The 17,444-nt window shown below is 35.4% G+C and overlaps 1 protein-coding gene across 2 annotated transcripts in view; it reads left to right on the top strand.

Annotated features, from left to right (window-relative positions):
* RDX (radixin) overlaps positions 1 to 17,444 on the top strand; it is a 32,400-nt gene that overhangs the window by 11,322 nt on the left and 3,634 nt on the right. For both annotated transcript variants that reach the window (XM_087894661.1, XM_034409687.3), the window contains exons 3-13: positions 2,774 to 2,857; positions 4,271 to 4,366; positions 6,142 to 6,416; positions 7,870 to 7,953; positions 8,367 to 8,513; positions 8,815 to 8,911; positions 11,258 to 11,421; positions 13,835 to 13,965; positions 15,262 to 15,422; positions 16,238 to 16,330; positions 16,854 to 17,096. In XM_087894661.1, the coding sequence (XP_087750787.1) occupies positions 2,774 to 2,857; positions 4,271 to 4,366; positions 6,142 to 6,416; positions 7,870 to 7,953; positions 8,367 to 8,513; positions 8,815 to 8,911; positions 11,258 to 11,421; positions 13,835 to 13,965; positions 15,262 to 15,422; positions 16,238 to 16,330; positions 16,854 to 17,096 (1,575 nt within the window). The remainder of the gene's footprint in view (positions 1 to 2,773; positions 2,858 to 4,270; positions 4,367 to 6,141; positions 6,417 to 7,869; positions 7,954 to 8,366; positions 8,514 to 8,814; positions 8,912 to 11,257; positions 11,422 to 13,834; positions 13,966 to 15,261; positions 15,423 to 16,237; positions 16,331 to 16,853; positions 17,097 to 17,444) is intronic.

Below are 17,444 nucleotides of genomic sequence, written 5' to 3'. Positions count from 1 at the left end.
GAAACCAGCAAAAAACGTCACAAATTGCGGTTGTAAAATGCTGTAACTGGTCATAAATGTGAGCTGGTTGCAAAGTGACTGAGGGGGTTGTCATGACATTCTATGATTGGCAGAAGTGCTTTACAGGCCATAAAGCATTTGAGGCTGTCATAGGTTTGAATGGTTGTTAAATAACTAGTTGTAATTCAAGGACTACCTGTGATGCATGTAGTTTGAATTAATTTTCAGTTAGCCGGTCTCTCTTGATTTTATGATTTTATGGTTGGTTTTAAATTTTGATATGGATTTTAAATTGATAAACTTTAAACTATGGGCCAAATTTAATTATTTTAAATCTATTTTTAATCGTACTTATGTATAAATGTTTTTTATTCTGGCTGTTCACCGCCCTGAGTCCGAAAGGAGAATAATAAATAAAATAAATAAATAAATAATTTTGCCCTGTACCAGTGCATTAATACATAGGCATTATATATAGAAAAATCAGTGAATTATAGTACAGACTTTAATCTTATGAAAAACTCACAACGGTATTGTCATTTCTCCCTTAATCCACATTTTTAATTTCTTTGGAGACTAGAGACAAAGTCGTGGATCCTGTAATAAATTAATTTAACAAATCTCATGGAAGGAAAATTTCTCATACTGTCTCTCTCACCCCTATAATCAACAATATTGTCTCAGAATGTATCCTTGGAGGTTGAAAAATCCTTCTGAATACTAAACAGTATGGGAATCATGTACAGGCAAATATGAAATATCTTTGTTTTGGAGGGATTATTTTTCCTCAGCAGCCTGTTTTATATTGCTCATGGATGCGTCTCAGTATATTTCAAGGCGTGCCATAGTGCCTTGAGGTAGCAGGTGAGAAAATTTCTACAAATTTCCATAAGTTACATTGAGATTCAAGGCAAAGAGTGTTTTGTATTGACTTCCAGGACAGGTGCAATGATTCAACTATTAATTATTCCTAAACTTGGTTGTTAGAATGTTATCTTAATTACTGTTTAGAGGCTCTTACAATCTTATTTAAATAACAAATTATAGCAATGTGTACAGAACTATAGGAACTCCAACTACTGGAACAAAATAATTTCAAAAATACATACATACATACATACATACATACATACATACATACATACATACATGAAACTATTTTGTTTTAAGGAAATTATTTAAATTGTAGTCCAAACTTTCAGTGAAGCACCTTCATCTAGCAGTGGATTGATTTTTCATGGACTAATTAGGATTGATAAAGTTAGCATTTTAAAATTATGTTATGGGTGGTGATTTCAGTTTTATTTGGCATTTATAGAGTTAAGATTTGTTACTATGGTAGTTTTTATAAGAGGATTTGTCACAGCATGTTACAGTTCTGAGTGCAAATGTCAGTCATTAGGAAGAGAATTATTCTGAAAGTAGAATGCTCCAACTGAGGGGTTTTCCATTCAGTATTAGTGTTCAGCCATTTCCTTACTGAATTTATTCAAAAAGATGAGTTATTTCTTTCTGCCCTCTCTCCTCCTAGTAAGGGGTGGGTTGACTTACAAGATGACTTACAAGATGAAAAAGAGAGAGAGAGACTCCATTGCATCCTGCTGGATGTGGATGCCAAGGGAAAAGTAATGATACCAGTAGTAAACTGACTGAATAAAGCAACGATCTTGAACATAATTTATCTGGAACTAAGAGCTCTGTGGAACATGATATGGAATAAACTGCATCATTTTCCTTGTGCATGCAGCTCAGCTGAAAGCCATTTACCAACATATACCCTTTTTGGAATCAGAAGGGAAAAGTACCCCAAGGATTTCACACACACCCCACGCCCGACCCTAGTTTCTATCCCATCTTACAATAAATATGCTGAGGTAAATAGACATGGCAAGAGCCTATACACACTTAGCTGGTAGTAAGAGTCATTGAGCATAGTGGGACTTTCTGCACATTTTTGTATCTTGCCCCCTCCCCCCCTTTGATCATATATGTATGTTTAAGAGATTAGTCTGCGAGTAAGCAAAGTCTGTGTGTGAGTCTGAAGCTGGAAGAATCAAGTAATTGTACACATTGAGTGCCTTATTTTTACAGTGATTTAATTAATTAGGTAAAAATTGTGTGTGTGTATGTACTGCATATTCACACATTGAGCAAATCTCCAGGACTGGTTTCAGTGGGCACTTGCAGTAATAATTGAGAAAGTAGAGAAGTAAGATTTATAAGTCTTTAAAAAGATAAAGGTAAAGGTTTCCCTCGCACATATGTGCTAGTCGTTCCCGATTCTAGGGGGTGATGCTCATCTCCATTTCAAAGCTGAAGAGCCAGCGCTGTCCGAAGACGTCTCTGTGGTTATGTGGGCCAGCATGACTAAATCCCAAAGGCGCACGGAACGCTGTTATCTTCCCACCAAAGGTGGTCCCTATTTTTCTACTTGCATTTTTTTACATGCTTTCGAACTGCTAGGTTGGCAGAATTATAACCCTTTACTGATGTCTAAATATACTTCTTTTGGAGAAAGGTTAATTAACTTAAATTCAGCATGTTTTTGATAAATGTAATGTTTGTGTGTTTAATCATTGCCCAAAAGTTTTAGTTGCAATGAATAAAATATTAATATATAAGAAAAATTATTCTGATTTTTAATATTCTTTAGGGTTTTTTAGACCCAGCAACTTTGCGAGAAGCTGACCAGATCAATATCATTTGGGATTATATTAATGTTTAAATTAATATAGTAAAATGTATTTATATTACATTTTTTTGTTCTCTGCAGATTAATGTAAGGGTTACCACCATGGATGCAGAGCTAGAGTTTGCCATTCAGCCGAACACAACAGGGAAACAGCTTTTTGATCAGGTATAAATGTTGAGTTTATGTATGTCTTCATCTTTTATTAACATTTTACATTTTGTATAAATGATAACATAGTATGTTTTTTGCAAAATATAATCTGTTAACACATCTAGGATTAATAATCTGACTGTATAGAATATGGTTTTTACATTTTAAAAAAATAAAGTAAAAAAATAAATTCTAAAAAAATCTGTACAACTATTATGAGATACAAGAAATATTTTTAAGTTCCTCCTTTCTTCTCATAGGTAAAAAAGATAGCATCGGTGCAAAGTTAAGTTGTTTAGGTAGTCCTATTTAGCATTGGCATTCTATTGCAAAACATGATAACAAAGATAGAAAGATTTGATCTGTAGTTTTTCTTGTATTCATTCCAAAAAAGGCTATAATTGTGTAAAGTTCCCCATAAAAAAGGAACCTGTTCAAAGAATAACTTTATTCTGATTCATATTGTGGGAAGTTTATCAGAATACCTAGTTATGCCAGAAAGAGAAGCAACATGCCTAGAATGCCAAAGGCTCAGAAATAATAGTAAGAGGAAGCTTCTATTTTTGTCTTATTTGTGGGTTTCTTATAAATGTATGATTTGTCACTTTGGGAAGCATGAACTGATTTTTTATTTGTTCCATAGAAGTGTGCTGGGGATGGGGGTGGGGGGAGATTAGCATCTCTCTCAATTAAATCAGCTTACCAGTGACCACATGCACAAAATTAGTCTGCAGCACATTATATACTTAACCTCTGTTTTAGCTGCTAGCAGGACACACTTAGATTCTAATAACTCAATAAAATAGTTGTCATTTCATAAAATTATCCCATATGAGAAGATTTTCTATAGTAAATCTGGTGTGTATTTAAACAAAGTCACGGCTGATGTTATTTAAAGGAAAATGGCTTGGCATTTTTTTCAATGACAACTGCATTGCTCTGTAACTACCTGGCCATCTTTATTTCAGTAGTCTCTTCTTTTTAATTGTAGTTTATAATGTTTCAACGTTCTCTCTCTTTTTTTTTAAATTTGATTTATATGCCGCCCTTCTCCAGAGACTCAGGGCGGCTTACAATGCGTTAAGCAATAGCCTTCATACTTTTGTATATTTATACAAAGTCATCTTATTGCCCCCACAAACTGGGTCCTCAATTTACCTACCTTAGAAAGGATGGAAGGCTGAGTTAACCTTGAGCCTGGTGAGATTCGAATTTACAGGAATTGCAGACAGCTGGTGTTAATCACAATGCTATCAGTCTGCTGAGCCACCAGGCTGATACAGATTTCTGTTTTTCTTGAGGAAGTACATATTTATTTATTGTATTTGTATATCACTAAATCAAGGAAGGACTTCTAACAGTTAATGGCAACAGCAAAATATCCATGGCAAGCTCATTCTTTGATATTGACATGGTTTTCTTTTTTAGGTAGTAAAAACAGTTGGCTTACGAGAAGTCTGGTTTTTTGGATTGCAGTATGTGGACAGCAAAGGGTACTCAACTTGGTTGAAATTAAACAAAAAGGTAATTTTTTACTTTAAACATTTAAAATAACTTATATGTTTGGTGTAGCAAAAGTATCAAAGGTAGTATAGATACATTATGAAGATTGTGTTGAAAGTCAAGCCAGTGCTTATACTAGATGGGTGACTAATGAATGAAAAAAGAGTAAACTGTAAAATATATTTCTATAATATGTGTGAATCCATTTCTAAATTTCTTTTTTTCTATTTCATGTCAGTCTAGTTTTATAGAAAATAAAATTGATTCCTATCTAAATATGTTTCTCAAAGGCTGTGGCATATTCAGTTCTCTGATAGCACATAATATGGAATGTCACTGAAAGCAGATCATAAAATTGATATGTATATTCCTCCTGTTACATTTTTAAAAAATTCTTTCCCCCACTCCCAACTAATCATGGGAGGATTGGAATGCTTTTGGTTAATATATACCTGATAAATATCCAGCATCTAAGGAGAGCTAAAGTTTCAATAAGTAGGGTAAGTAGAATTGTTGGGCTCATCTGTGTGTTAGAACATAGAGATAATTCTTTTTATTTTCAAATACTGTAAGGCAAGTATTCCAGCTGACTAAACTTACTAGCTTTCATATTTCTTTGTGGGATGAGGCACTGAGAGACAGGCAAGAGAAGATTATTATACTTGCATCCCATGAATCATAAATCATTCCTCCTAGTAGTAAAGGAAGCTGGTAAGTGCTGATCAGATTGTGGCACAATGAGGCTACTGAGAAACAAGGATTGTACTGGTATGCTTCAGGAAACTCTTAAGAATAACAGAATTATAAAAAGTATGTAAGGGAAAAAAAGTAAGGACGTACTATTCCTAACTTGAGATCATGATTGTCTGGATTAGAAAAACTAAAACATAATTAAATCAGGGATGGGATATTTTCTAGAACATTGAACAAGAGAATAATATGCCGTAACATTTTTCTGCCAGCATTACTTACTCTCCCTAAGATACCTTTCCTCGCGTTTCTTTTCGGAATATTGCAAACAAGGATAAGCCTCGATTCATCTCCTCTAAACCAGGGTAATTAGTCCCAGAGCCAAAAATGGGATTAATAAATGCCCTGACAAGTCTTAATTGGGCAATATTAACTACAGTTAGTCCTCAATTTATGACCATAATTTAGTCCAAAATTATTGTTGCCAAGGAAGACAGTTGTGAGTTTTGCCCCATTTTTTAGCTTTCTTGCCACAGTTAAGTGAATCATTGCAGTTATTAAGTTGGTAACATGGTTGTTAAGTGAATCTGGCTTTCCCATTGACTTTGTTTGTCAGAAGGTCACAAAAAGTGTCCACATGACCCTGGGATACTGCAACTGTCATAAATATAAACCAGTTGCCAAGCATCCAAATTTTGATAATGGGATGCTGCAAAAGTCGTAAGTGTGAAAAATAGTCATGTCACTTTTTTCAGTGCTGTCACTAAACAAATGATTGTAAATCGAGAGCGGCCTGTATAAATAGGGGCGTGCATAAGTGCACTAACATGCCTATCATCCCTGTCACAGTATTTTTTCTTTTATTGTTCTCGTTTTTATTCTTGTAATATGTTTTTGAAATACACAGAGAAAGTTCTCATGCTTCCCTAATTATTTAAGTCTCTGTAAATCACACGTCCTTCAATGCTGTACTTTTTAGATTAAATTGAAAAACATGACAAGTGGTGATAGATTACTTTTCCCAATATTTTAATGTTCTCTTCATCCTTTGAAATTTTATATTATAATACATATTTATGTTTTATAATTTATATATTTCATTATAGGTAACACAGCAAGATGTAAGGAAAGAAAATCCATTTCAGTTCAAATTTAGGGCAAAGTTTTTTCCTGAGGATGTTTCCGAAGAATTGATTCAAGAAATAACTCAGAGACTCTTTTTTCTGCAAATCAAAGAAGCCATCTTGAATGATGAAATCTATTGTCCACCTGAAACTGCAGTTCTTCTGGCTTCTTATGCTGTTCAAGCAAAATATGGTGATTACAACAAGGAAATACATAAACTAGGATATTTGGCCAACGACAGACTTCTTCCCCAGCGGTAAGAAATTTCTGGCTATATCAAAATTTAATTGGATCTAGAATATCTGTTTAATAATATGGCTTAAGTAATGTACACTATGAACAATGTAGTACATAATTTATTCAGAATTTGTGATTAAGCCAGTGTTATTAAATATGTATCTTCTCAGTGTTAAAGTAAAATGGCTGCACATATATTAAATTGCTTGGAGATAATTAGAAGCTGAATATGGAAAAGCAAGGATACCTGGCAACAAAATGTAGGTTAGACTGGTCATGATCAGCCAGTAACCAAATGTAGGTTAGACCGGTCTATTGGGTTCCCCATAGCTACCTATGGTTGAGAAAGTTCGAACTTAAAAAACAAATCAGGAGGAAAATTGTCTCGTTTGAGTTGTGCTGATGGAGAAAGCTGCTGAGTATTCCTTGGACAGCAAAGATGACCAGTAAGCAAGTACCAGAGCGTATAACACTAGATATGACACTAGAAGGCAAAATTGCGAAACTGTGTCTCACTTATTTTGACCATGTCATGCGGGGGAGTTCACTGAAGAAAGCAATTATGTTAGGAGGAGTTGGCAATAAAAAGAAACCAGGCTGTTAAAAAACATGGTGCCTGGACACCATCAAAGCTGGCATCATCCAGAGCATAGTACTCAAAGAATTAGTATAAGATTAGAAGATGTGGAGAGACCTGGTCCATAGAACCACCAAGAGTTAGACATGATTGAATGGATAACATGATCATCAGATAATTGTTAAATGTGCATTCATCTCTTTATGTTTGTGTGAATATACAATATTCAACAGTATAAAAGATAAGTAAAATGTATGATTTTACTTAATATTTCATTTATAGAAGAGTTTAAATGCTGTAGTACAAATAATATCAAGCCAAAATGAGCTAGGACCAAATATCTGTTTCCACAGCTAAATATTATTTGGGGTTTTTTTGGGGGGGGGGTGTTAAAATGATGCATTACATAGGATAAAACATAATAAATTTCATTGGTGTTGGGTGCTTCTGAAATCTCTTTACTAAAGCTGCCATTAAATTGCATTTCTAAAGTTGAATAAGATACCACTGATGATCAGTTTTTGGATAATTGTGCTGTTGTCTCTCCTCATCCAAAGAATTGCTTGATTCTGCTATTTGTTTAAAGAAAATAATTTTCATTTGGATTGTCTTTAACCCATCCTGATTGCTGTGAAGTTAGTGGAAAGTATAGGGCTTTCTAATATAGGAGGTTGGGATTTCTGGAAGTTTAACAAGATGCTTGATATTCTTTTGGTATACGTGACTGTATCTTCTACATCTTTTGCTACGGGATATAGCGGAGAAGTCCAACTAGAATGATAGGGAAATTGTCTTTGCTGTCTTTCCGATCCTTTTGCAAACAGGCAAGTTTCTTTGTGAGAGGGGCAGCCTTACAGATACTTGAAATAAAAATTAATGCATTTTATTTTGATAGTGTTTTGGAGCAACATAAACTGACAAAAGAGCAGTGGGAAGAAAGAATACAAAATTGGCATGAAGAACACAGAGGGATGTTAAGGTAATTTCCATATTACCTTTGTATATCTTTTGAAAATTAATTTCCTTTGGTTTAATAGTAATTTTTCCTCCTACAAAATCTCTGTTACTTTTGAGTGTGTACATGAAATAGGTTATTCAGAGAGCTATTTTAATTTACTCCAGTACAAAATATTTAATTTTTAATAAGTGTTCCTGTTTATATTAAGTCAGCATATTCTTATGTTTTCAATCTGGCAATAATTAATGTTCACATCTTTGGGAATGATCCATACTGAAATAATTAGAATTTATTTCCTACTGAATTTGATAAATACAATATTTAAGTATTTTTCATCTATTGAGAATAAAGGAGCATAGTAGAAACTAATATTTGCTGGCCTATGATTATTATGAATTTTATATGGCTTTAAATTATGTTATTTTTATTGTTAGGGAAGATTCTATGATGGAATACCTCAAAATTGCACAAGATTTGGAAATGTATGGAGTCAACTATTTTGAAATTAAAAACAAAAAAGGAACTGAGTTATGGCTTGGTGTTGACGCTTTGGGTTTGAATATTTATGAACATGATGACAAGTAAGTAGCATAATACTATTCTGTTGATCTTGTAGTACAGCTTCAAGTATTCTATTTTCAATAACTTTCTAATATATATTTAAAATATGCCCCTTGAGAATACTGTAGTAGACAATATTTCTGACAGAAGTAGACTTCTGTCTATTACAGAAGCAAGATGGAGCAGAGAAATCTAATAAGGAAAAATCCTTTTGTTTTAAACAGATGCAGATGGGTTTTGTGTCTATCTTTTGAAGCCTAGACCTATGTCTGTTTCTGTGTTTCCTCCCCATAACTAAGATTCTTTCCTTCTTTTCTAAAGGTTGACTCCGAAGATAGGTTTTCCTTGGAGTGAGATAAGAAATATATCATTTAATGACAAAAAGTTTGTGATAAAGCCCATTGACAAAAAGGCCCCTGTAAGTAAATATGCTTGAGGTATAATCAGCACATCTGTTGTTCTTTTCCTTCTGTTTCTTAGATCTCCAAATGATGTCTTTTGTGACTTACAAAATTTATTTTGCTGTATTCATGATTTGTTTTTCAATTACTGTTTGGCTTATTTACAGTGCCAATGCCATTCTTTTTTTGTTATGTTGGAATTAATTCTATGTTGTTACCCTTTATTTCCTTCTGAATTAGAGTTTGTATTCACAAACTAATGCGTTAGAATGGTAAATACTCAAAAGTTATTGTGGGCTAGTAGAATAATGATAAGAATTGATAAGAAAGACAAAAGAAACCTGGATAGTGGACATTTAAATATTTGGAGGCAGCATAATAGAAGAAAAAGAACTCAAAGAAAAATCACAAAATATAAAAGACCTGCAAACAGAAGTAGAACAACAACAAAGGAAGCAAAGATAGTACCAATATTAACAGGTCTCTTGGGTGCAATTCCAAAATATCTGGAGCACCCTTGAAACCCCATCAGCATTGACAGAATCATCATCAGTTAATTGTAAAGGGCAATGCTTGGAAGAGTTTACATCCCGCAATGATACCTTTAATATTATTAAACAAAAACATCTGCCTAAACAGCAACATTGCCTAAATAACAACATCTGACTTAGGTTGTTCTACACCCACAACAGATGCAAAATCAGAGCTTTTCCATTATGGCCCATATTTTGTGAAATAGTCTTCCCACATAGTGATTTAGCAACTCTTGGCAAGTTTCAGGAAGGTCTTGAAGACAAGACTCTTGCGTAAGTACTCAAAGCCTTTTTTAAAGGAATGTTTGGCTGGCATTGGAACTTTTTTCCATTCTTTGTTTGTTTGTTTGTTTGTTTGTTTGTTTATTTATTTATTTATTTATTTATTTATTTATTTATTTATTTATTTATTTATTTATTTATTTATTTATTTATTTGATTTATATGCCACCCTTCTCCGGAGATTCAGGGCGGCTTACAATGCATTTAGCAATAGCCTTCATACTTTTGTATATACCTGCTTAGTAGGGCTTTCGGTCCCCCCAAGCGGTGTTCTTTTCCCAAGTCTTGGGAAGCTTTTCTAATCTGATAGCCTCCAAATGTGATTGACGTCAACTCTAATAATGACTAGTTAAGATATTTCTATTACCGTATTTTTCGGAGTATAAGACCTTAGTTTTTGGGGAGGAAAATAAGAAAAAAGCTGATTGGCGGGTGGATCAGCCTCCTGGAATACCCCCAATCAGCTGTTCCCAGAAGTGAATTTTATCAAAGGTTCGTTGGTTGTGAGCTCTGTGCCTTGCTTTTTTTCCAACCTCTAAAACTTCTGAAACTCTGTTTCAGAAAAAACTTTTTTTTCTGCCTCTGAAAACCTCTGAAACAGCTTCAGAGCTTTTTTTTCCTTTCAGAGGCTTTTTTTTTTATGAAGGTCTGGAGGCTTTTTTTCTGAAGCCTTTTCACATGCTTTTTTCAGCCTCTGAAACCTCCATTTGAAAGGCTGGGCGGGGCTACATTTGGAGTATAAGACGCACCCAGATTTTCACCCTCTTTTTGGGGGGAAAAAGGTGCATCTTAAACTCCGAAAAATACGGTATTTGCATGTGTGTAATCAAAATTATGGCATACTCTGGTTTTAATTTGGTTTTCTGCCTAAAAAGAGCAGGAAATAACATACTTGTATATCAGCAGCTTGCTGTTGATTTGTGGAAATCAGTTGTGGAAAAAGTTCTGGGTGTCTGATGATAGTCAAGCACTCAGTTGTGTATGGGTGTGTGGGTGCATGGAATTTGTGGTTTTCTTGCCTTTCTTAAGTAAAAGCCCCAACTACCTTATTTTTACCATAATTTTTCTGTTGTGACCTTTTGTAACATTTTTTTCTAAAATGCAATTAACTAGACCACCAATTAATGATTTAAAATTTAACTACAGTATAGATAACTTCATATTTTATTCTCAATAATAAACTTTTTCATTGCTGTAGCTTATTGTCTAAATGTTTTAACTGATGATCAATATCTATGTATGTTATTATATTTTCCTTTTCTTTGTTCATAATTTTTTAAGTGCAAGTTGAATTTTATCCACCATTTTGTTACATAATGATTCCAGTTCTTTTTGAAACACTTTTCACTCATAATTTACTATGTTGCTGTAAATGTGTTTGTGTTTCTGAGTAATAACATGCTAATTCTAGATCACTGATATGTTCTAGAACAGCTTTAACTAGTCCTGTTAGAGAGTAATTAGTGAAAGACTGGTGCTGAAATCTGATTTAAGCGAAAACTATTTTTATTATGTGACCATTTTGGTAACTTAAATATTTTTCATTAGGATTTTGTTTTTTATGCACCCCGTCTGAGAATTAATAAGCGGATATTGGCACTATGCATGGGAAACCATGAGCTATACATGAGAAGGAGAAAACCAGATACAATCGAAGTGCAACAAATGAAGGCCCAAGCTAGAGAAGAAAAACACCAAAAACAATTGGAGAGGTAGGATATTTGCAATTAATCTTGGAGATTAAGATTCTGGTAGCAAATTAGTTTGAAAATTAATTTCATGTCCTATTTTAGGGGACTGAAGGCTAAAACATATGAAGAACGGTTGCAGGAACTGGGTATGTCTAATTTAATGAAAAGAAGGACTAGGGGAGACATGATAGCAATGTTCCAATATCTTAAGGGTTGCCACAAAAAAGAGGGAGTCAAACTATTCTCCAAAGCACCTGAGGGTAGGACAAGAAGCAATGGGTGGAAACTAATCAAGAAGAGAAGCAACTGAGAACTAAGGAGAAATTTCCTGACAGTTAGAACAATTAATTAATGGAACAACTTGCCTGCAGAAGTTGTGAACGCTCCAACATTGGAAATTTTTAAGATGTTGGATAACCATTTGTCTGAAGTGGTGTGGGGTTTCCTGCCTAAGCAGGGGGTTGGACTAGAACAGTGATGGCTAACCTTTTTGCCATCGCGTGCCAGGAGGGGGGGCGGGGGAGGGTTGCGCGCGTGCGTGCCCACACCCATAATTCTATGCGCTCTGCCCTGCGCATGCGCGCACAACCCCCCCCGGCTCCTGCACGTGATGGCCTGGTAGGCCCATTTTTCTTCCTTACCTGGCTCTTGATCCACTCTATTTATCTGGGAAGGGCGAAAACAGCCTTTCCCACTCCCTTGGAGGCTCTCCAAAGGCCTGAAACGGCCCATTTCCCAACTCCCGGTGGGACAGGAAGTGACGTTTTTTGCTGTCCCCAGCCTCCAGAGCCTCTCTAGGAGTCTCTAGGAGCCCCTCTAGGAGTCTCTAGGAGCCTCTCTGGGAGTCTCTGGAGGCTGGGGATAGCAAAAAAGTCACTTCCTGTCCCACTGGGAGTTGGGAAATGGGCTGTTTCAGGCCTTTGGAAAGCCTCCGAGGGAGTGGGAAAGGCTATTTTCGCCCTTCCCAGATAAATAGAGAGAATCAGGAGCCAGGTAAAGAAGAAAAACAGGCCTTCCTCCCCCGCCCCCCCCAGGCCCTCCAGAGGCAGGAAACAGCCTGTTTCCCTACTTCTGGTGGGCCCAGAAGGCCTGAAAATTAGCTGGCCGGCAGGCGCAGGCGCCCCAGAGCTGAACTGGCGTGCCCACTGATATGGCTACGCGTGCCACCTGTGGCATGTGTGCCATAGGTTCGCCATCCCGAGACTAGAAGGTCCCTTCCAACTCTGCTATTCTATTCTATTCTATTCTATTCTATTCTATTCTATTCTATTCTATTCTATTCTATTCTATTCTATTCTATTCTATTCTATTCTATTCTATTCTATTCTATTCTATTCTATTCTATTCTTCTTCAGAAGAATTCCTTTTAAGAAAAGTATGACCACATGGGGAGACAGAATTATCTGAAAACAATGGTGAACAATACTTATTAAACAGAGCTTATTAATATAGTGTCTTAGATCTCTTATGCATTGTTTGTACCATTTTAAGCAATGTTATCAGATTGGGTACAATGCTGAGTGATTCTTGGTCCTCGAGGCAGCAGTGTTTATAGTGCTAGAGTTTACATTGTGTTAATGGCTCTAAAAATATGGTTCTCCAGCATTGTGGCCCAATTCCAAGAAAGTACAGTGAGAACAGTTTGCTTATTTTAATTAGACTTTATTGGAAGCCTGATACTTTTGGGAAAAACAAAGTGCTTGTACTGACCTGTTTACCATATGTTCTCTTAGGTAACATCAGATTGTTATGTACTAGGTAGGCTGAATCTTAATATATATTGATCTGATATTAAGGGGAGTTACAGTAAGTATCACTTTCATATTAGCCTTAGCTACTACCATAAATTGCCAGATTGAGCAATTACAATGAAAAATTTTTGTTTTCCCGTGGGAGATCAGTGATTGTTATATTACACAAGCAACAGTACTATACAGTACAGTAATATTCTAGTCCATGTTCAAAATTTGAAGTTTCTTGTGCGGCACGGTAGAATCATGTGTTAATTGCATAGTAAACTCTTATTCAGTAAAACGTCTACTCACTGTATTATCGTGATTGTCAGCTAAATGTTTTGTTGCATTTGGTAGCTGGCTGAAATGTTTTGGACTTGGATCTTATTTTTTAAAAAACAGCATAGGCCTGCCTGGTGTCATCCAGGCATTATGGGACCACAGGTCTGTAAATTCCTAGCCAGTATGGTTGAAGGTTATGGTTACCCACTATTGTGAGATATATCAGCCAAATATTATACATTTTAAATGCAACAATATGAGCGTTGTAAAACCTGTTTTTTTCTGCAAGTAGGATTTTATCAGTAGATCACTTAGCATATGTTAGAATAAATTTTGTGTGTTTGAGTAAATGGATTTATTTGGGGGGTGGGATGAATACTGTTTATTCACATGCTTTATTTTTATCTCATTTTCTTTAGAGCCCAACTAGAGAATGAAAAAAAGAAAAGGGAAATAGCCGAAAAAGAAAAGGAAAGAATAGAGCGTGAAAAAGAAGAATTGATAGAACGACTAAGACAGATCGAAGAACAGACAATGAAGGCCCAAAAAGGTGAAGACCTTTTATGTATTAATGACAAGACATTATGTTATGATTTGAAAAGCTGTTACATGTCTTCTAAAAACATTTATTATTCAAGTGAAGAAAATATTAGCCAATTTTATAAAATATTTCTTCTCCTTTCTTACAATTTTTACCTGTTTTAATGGCTTGCCTTAAGACATTAGAAAGCAACAATCAATATCTGACAAACTAATAGTGTGCTGTGAGAAATAAACAGCATAATTAGTGGTGCTTGGCAACTTAGAGTACCCACCCACAGAAGACAAACCATACTTTGTAACTTATTGGCAAATTCTGGGTTTGTTCCAACCAGTTGAGGAATCAGTCTAAAGTACATATTTTGCATAAATCACACTGGAATGCTTGGAATAATCATTAAGAGCTAAATATCTAATATAGATGGGGAAAATTCCCCGTTCTTAAAATCTTGCCAAGGAATTTTGAATTTTTTTTTTTCATTTGCAAGTATGACCTGAGGACTTTAAAGTTAGATGAAGTATTTAAAATACCTTTGCAATTCATTGAAGCATATCAAATCAGATATCTTGTCCATTTAGGCCAGGATTGTCCACTTTTGCTTGGCATTCCAGGATTTGGGCAAATGAGTTTTTCATTACTTAATACAGTTTATATTGTTGTTAACTGAAGGTGCAGGATGTTGTGCCTGAATTCTGTCTGTGTGCACAGCATAAACATTACAATAGAACAGTGGTTCTCAATCTGTGCTCCGCGAACCCCTGGGGGATTGTGACATCAGGGGGTCCAAAAGGCTTGAAGAAACATTATTTAAATCGAGTTAAGTCTTGGTGGTCCGTGGCCATAGTCCCTGGCCACAAAAGGTATTTAAAGGGGGTCCGTGGTGAAGAAAAGATTGACAAAATGTTTTTCACTTCCTGTAATACTGGGAGTGTTTGCCTTTCCAATGGAATATTCAGATATTTAGTGGACTTGGGTGCAAATGATTTGCAATCTAGGTAGTGAGGTAGACTTTCTTCTTCTAGTTCTGAAATTCTAATTAAAAACATGCCTATTCATTTCAAAAAATGCAAGTTCATTGGGTAAAGTTGAGAAAACATTGGAATTGGTTCTTTAATGTAAAACTGATGGGACTTCTAGTGGAAACAAATTCTCCTGATGACTTCATGCCATCTTAGGCAACTTTATTTTCTTGATTAAAACTCGCAGCAAGGCCAGCAGTAGTTTTTGTAGGCATCATTTAATTCTGTAAATCTGGACTGCTAAAATTTGATTTTTATTTCTTTGACATAATGAATATTTGTACAGAACTGGAAGAGCAAACAAGAAGAGCTCTAGAGCTAGATCAGGAACGAAAAAAAGCAAAAGAGGAAGCAGAGCGCTTGGAAAAAGAACGAAGAGCTGCTGAAGAGGCAAAAGCTGCTCTGGCAAAACAGGCAGCAGATCAAATGAAGAATCAGGAACAACTAGTAAGACTTCTCATACAAAGCTGTGTTAGATTGGGTTAAAATGTGTTGTCATTCTGCCACGTGGCACAGTGGTTAGAATGCAGTATTACAGGCTGACTTTGCCGACTGCCAGGAGTTCGATCCTGACCAGCTCAAGATTGACTCAGCCTTCCATCCTTCCGACGTGGGTAAATTGAGGACCCAAATTGTTGGGGGCAATATGCTGACTCTTTAAACTGCTTAGAGAGGGCTGCAAAGCACTGTGAAGCTGTATATGAGCCTAAGTGCTGTTACTATTGCTATTGTCATAGGAAAGTTAAAATGGGAGAGGGAAGATCACCTTGGGGAATCTTGAGTGGACAATGCATTAAAGTGGTGACAGGCAAGGGGTGCCACAGGAGCCAAAAAGCAGGCTGTTACAGGGAAAGATGCTCCAATGTGCAGCATTGTTATATATTTGCATGGCAAATATTTTGTGAGTCAGTGCAAGGCAAATTCCTTTTTAATTATCTTGGGCCTTTTACTTCACTATTTATGACTATATGCATTTGTGTCTTAGAAAATACAATTATCAGAATTATTTCTTTTTGTTTCTGGTATGTGTTCACATAGTGGCTCTCTGTATTTTAAACTATTTTTAAGGAAGTTGTTACTGGATTTGTGCTGGATTTTATTGTGTTACTTTGAATATAGTTTTGTCATTTACAATAAGTTGAATAAATAAGTTGAAGTTCACAAGTTGAATAAAATTATAATACCAAAATTATGAATGTTTTTGTATTTTAGATGATTTTATGAAATTGTTCAGAAAATAAAAAACTCTTTTTGCTTCATAGGCAGCAGAACTTGCTGAATTTACTGCAAAGATTGCACTTTTGGAGGAAGCCAAGAAAAAGAAGGAAGAAGAAGCTTCAGAATGGCAACATAAAGTAATTCTTTTGTAAACTATTGCTAGGTTTTTTTGGATAGTAAAAGTTTATAAACTCTATGTTGGAGTCTCCAAATTTTTAACACCGTTTATCAAATTTGGTCTGCTGAAAAATATATTTTTAAGTCTTCTGGGGTCTTATTTTGTATTAATACTATTCCATCCTCATCAGAAGAACAACACCATTGTTGTTGTTATATTTGCCCATTTTCTTTTTCTCAGGTAGAATAAGTATGATTTGATACAGTATGTATGTCTGTCTATCATTTATCCCCAAATAATTTTTAATTAGGCTTCTGTGAAGTGCCACTTTAAATCAGTAACTTGATTTTCAGCTATAGGCCACAAAAGCTATTTAGAATCTTCTAAAAATGTTTTTGCAGTGTTTGTAAATATATACATTGTTTTATATATATAGAAACATCTTAAATTGGCACAATCGAATTCCCTCCAACTTAATTAAAAACTTTTTCTCTGCCTCTGGTTTATGAGTATTAAAGTTATTTTTATTTGCAACTTTTTAGGCTTTTTCAGCTCAAGAAGATCTGGAAAAGACCAAAGAAGAATTGAAAACTGTAATGTCAGCTCCACCCCCACCTCCACCCCCACCAGTAATTCCTCCCACAGATAATGAACATGATGAACAAGATGAGAATAATGCTGAAGCCAGTGCTGAACTGGCTTCTGAAGGTATCATGAATCACAGAAGTGAGGAAGAACGTATTACAGAATCACAGAAGAATGAACGAGTAAAGAAACAACTTCAGGTAAACAAGCCTGATAGAAACCTGTCATATAAGCTGAAAACCAAGGACTTCTTAAGGATTGAGTTTAACCTCCTATCAGGAGCCTTTTCTTTACATTGATGTCCTTCTGGATATCTCCCCCTTAGAATATGATGACCCAATGGGGCATGAGATGTTCTTGGTCAACATGGGACACATAATTGTGTTGATTTCAGTTCTCATACTTAGCAGCCAAGCGGGAACATGTAGAATGGCTCCAGGCTGTTGAAGTCTCCTGATTCTTCTACTCCCACAAACTCTGAAAATTAGATAATAGTTTTATTGATGCTGCTGAAATAGCCTATTGTGCTAAGCTTCCTTTCAATAATA

The sequence above is a fragment of the Pantherophis guttatus genome, chromosome 5 (assembly GCF_059756535.1).
Source record: "Pantherophis guttatus breed Tessera chromosome 5, ASM5975653v1, whole genome shotgun sequence".
Lineage (NCBI taxonomy): Eukaryota > Metazoa > Chordata > Lepidosauria > Squamata > Colubridae > Pantherophis > Pantherophis guttatus.
Note: the sequence above shows the minus strand (reverse complement) of the source record. Positions and strands in the feature narration are given on the sequence as shown.